This window comes from Cynara cardunculus (genome assembly GCF_001531365.2).
Source record: "Cynara cardunculus var. scolymus isolate 2C chromosome LG 17, CcrdV1, whole genome shotgun sequence".
In the NCBI taxonomy this organism is placed as follows: domain Eukaryota; kingdom Viridiplantae; phylum Streptophyta; class Magnoliopsida; order Asterales; family Asteraceae; genus Cynara; species Cynara cardunculus.
Window position 1 is genome coordinate 35,783,724 of NC_037544.1, and position 4,052 is coordinate 35,787,775.

A 4,052-nucleotide genomic window follows, 5' to 3' on the forward strand; every position below is an offset into this window, starting at 1 on the left:
AGTGAATCTTGTTTGACAAAAAAAAAGTCTTTTTCTTAATGGTTCTAAAACCCTCTGAATGATTTTGTATCATGGATCTCCCTTAACCATTAAGAGCCCTAATTTCATTGTACATGATTACCAAACAATTATATTTCATTTTGCACTATATCATGAGATTTTTTTAATCATTTTGACCATTTAATCATTTTGCACCAAACCATTCAGCAATTGCCAAACAACCCCTAACCCGCGTCTCAATTCAATTTTTAGCCACTTTTGAAGGTGAATTCTCAGGTAACTAAAGTTTGTGCAGATAAAAATGTGAACAGTTATTTTGGTACAAACGGAAATGAATTTAAAAAGGGTACCTTTTTCATGTTTAAAGCAATTTGTTTGGGGCTAAATTTCTCCAAACTATCGAACGTTTTTCTGGCACACCGGAATGCATGAACCTGCATAAACGCCGGCATATCCGTCACTAACACCCTCACATGAAGCAAATCCGCCATCGATCCGACGTTAATCATCACCATCTCCGCCCTATTCTCCGCCGATCTCCGCCCTAGCACCGCCCCCACCTCCATTTCCGCCCCCAGTTTCCTCCCTTCTCCGGTTCCCGAAACCGTTTTCCTCCCATCTGTAATCGATTTCCTGCCATCTTCCATCGCCGGAACCGATCTCCTGCCGCCCTCGATCGCCGGAAATATGGTGTTTTTTGACGATTCTTGGACCATTTCTTTTCGATCTTCTTTATCGTCATTGTGGTGGTGATTGTTTTCCCTGTAGGTTTTAGATCTTCGTAATAGTGATCCTAAGCTCCGGGAAATGGTTTTTTTGGCGGTGGTGTGCGGTGGCGTTGATGGGTGGTGATGAGGGTCCGGTTGGCGGTTTCCGGTGTCTAGTTTGTATACATACATGACTCTTTTTGTTATGGGTTTGGGATTTTTGGTGCAAGAATGCAAGTGGAGTATTTGTAGAGAGATGATTACGATGGTTCAACGAAATGAAATGAATTTTTATTATGAAATAGAATATTTTTAAATATATTGATATTTGATAAATACATGAGACAAAAATGATATATATATATATACACACACTATAGGGTACTTGCATAATGCAGCAATATACATCTTGATTTTAATATTTCATTTTATTTTTTGTATTTATTGGTATAATATGGTTTTGAAAAATATAACGTTTTTACTTTTAAATAAAAATAAATTTGAAGACATCATAAAAATTTGAAAAAGTATATCGATATTAATATTAAATTAACCATTTAAAAAGTTTTCGTTTTTTTTACAATTTCTTTAATTCAATTCTTTATAACTTAATTTAGGTCAATGGTGAAGTAATTTATTTTTGGCTTAATAATAAATTTTTTATAAAGATCATGATTCTGTTAGAACTCAATAATTATCCTAATTATATTTTAGATTTTGTATATTTAAAATGAGATGTTTATCTTATATTTGATTATTTTTATATGTAATTAGTTAATTATACGAATTTAAAATGGAGTTTTAATAAGTTGTAATTATGCACAGTTTACTTGTAATATTAAATTTTAAGTAAAATGCATTAATACGCAATACTTCAACTCGACCTCAGCCACGGACTTTGCCCCTTAAACCCCGCCACCAGGGGCGGTGCCCCTGAACCCCCGTCGTTTAGGGGCTTCTCCCCTAAATCAAAATAAACTCAAACAAGTGTGCACTCCGCACCTTTCTTACTTGTTCGATATTTATCATGATTACATTGGTCAACAAATTAATCTCACGACACTTAAATGACATTAGTGATACAAATCACCAACATGAAGTCATCAGATATTGGTTATTTCTAATACTTACAACATAACTCTGAATTGTTCTGTTCCAGACTTAATTCCATAATTTATTACTAGACTTAGAATACAATTTTGAACTCCTCTTCAGAGTTGAAGTTCAGAGTTACGTTTCTGAGTTATAAGAAGTCATAATTCTTGTGACTCAGAGTTATGCTCATAGATACTTTCTAGACTTAAAAGACAATTCTGAATTCTTATTATTCAGAGTTAAGTCTAGAGTTATTTTCCAGCATAACAATAAAACTCTGAATTTTTATGTTTCAGAGTTTTGTTTTAGACCTGAGGAAAAGTCTCAACTCATTTTCCTCATTTAAAATACCCCGTGTAATACACAGGTTCGAACCTAGTATAATACACACACACACAGAGGACAAATCAAATAAAAACCGCCTAAACGTCACACACAGTATGAATGAGTCTCAACACTTGATTTTGTGTATTTTGAAATTTTTATGTGGTTATCTTAAATTTCAGAACCGATTTAATCCACATTGTTGACATTGATTTGATAATCTACATGGACGGTTGAAATTCAGTTTGTACATGTGTGTAACATTTAGGCGGTTTGTATTTGATTTGGTCCCCCCCTCCCTCCACCCCTAAAATTGTGTTATGAATCAGGGGACAAAGGAGACTGCACCGCATTTTCCACTCATTCACAAGCTATTCATCATAAGTGATGTATCATTTATCTTTGTATAAATGTGATTGCTTGTATTTGAAACCTCATCTCTCTCTGTCTTTATCTCTCTCTCTCTCTCTCTCTCTCTCTCTCTATATATATATACTATCTTATTAAGCAAATTTAAAAAAAGTCTTAAAATACTAAATGATCAAAATACCATTTATACTCACTTTTTTACTTTTTCATCCCCTCCTCTCCTCACATACACTCACCCCCTCACATACACTCACCCTCTCACAACCAATTTTTTTAAATTATAATTTTAAATTTACACTTTATACCCTTATAATTAATTAATTAACTTTACGTTCTTTACTTTTAAATGTTTCATTTTAAACTTTTATCAAATTAGCATACATAATCGTATATCAATTAAAACATGTTTAAAAAATACATTTTTATTTCAACAAGTTACACTATTATAATCGTCTCGTCTCGTTAATACCTTCGAAATGAGTCTAATATTGAATAGTTTTTGACTTAATTATATTATTATATATTATATATACTGTGAAAAAATATATTTAATATTTACGATTTATACTTTTATAGTTAGTTATTTATATATACTAGAAGGGTACTTATGCAATGCAGCGAGATACATCTTGATTTTAATATTTCATTTTATTTTTTTCTCAGTCGATGTTATAATATGGTCTTATGTGATTTTCAAAAAGTGATGATATTTTTATTTTTGAATAAAATAAAATTTTGAATATATCATAAAAATTTGACAAAAATATATCGATATTAGTATCAAATTAACTATTTAAAATTTCTCATTTTTTGTGTAATCTTTTAATTCAATTTTTTTATTATAATTTAATTCAGATTCATTAATGATGTAATTTATATTTGGTTTGATAATATAATTTTCTTACAAAGATGCTAGTTAGTTATTTTGTTAGAACTTGATAATTATTCTAATTATATTTTATATTTTAAAATAAGATGTTTATCCTCTATTTGATTATGTTTATCCGTAGTTAGTTACACGAATTCAAACCTGGAGTTTTAATAAGTTGTAATTAATGCATAATTTACTTGTAATCTTGAATTTTAAGTAATATGCATCAATATACAGTACTTTATGCATAAAAAATGGTTTTTAAGACTTTTTGTCAAATGTTTTATAATATAGTATAGATACTAAATATTTTGGGGTTCGGCTGTCCAAAATGCACTGTATAATATGTTTTGAATTTATATGTTCTTGGGTTTTTTTGAAATATATATATATATATATATACATGTATTAGTTCAACCTTAATCTGAGTTTCTGGACAAGAAAGAGAGTATTCAGTTGAAATTTCATTCTAAAACCCATCTTTTTTTGTCTTTTCATGACTTATGATCTGTCAAATTTGTAGTTTTCTTTATTGGTTTTGAGTGTTTATCTTAAAACTCAAGTTTTTTGGTTCTTTGCTCTTGGTGTAAATCGAACACATTTGTGGAGTCGTTTAAAAATGTTGGATTTTAAATATATTGGATTTTAAACTGTCATACAATTTTTTTCATCGATAGTCTGTAATT

The 4,052-nt window shown here is 30.1% G+C and overlaps 1 protein-coding gene across 1 annotated transcript; it reads right to left on the reverse strand.

The window, feature by feature from the left end:
- Nucleotides 1-311: 311 nt before the first annotated feature.
- Nucleotides 312-899, reverse strand: LOC112500026. Its single transcript, XM_025103288.1, has one exon. It carries the CDS (start codon nt 897-899, stop codon nt 312-314), a length of 588 nt encoding a protein of 195 aa, XP_024959056.1.
- Between the last annotated feature and the right edge of the window lie 3,153 nt (nt 900-4,052).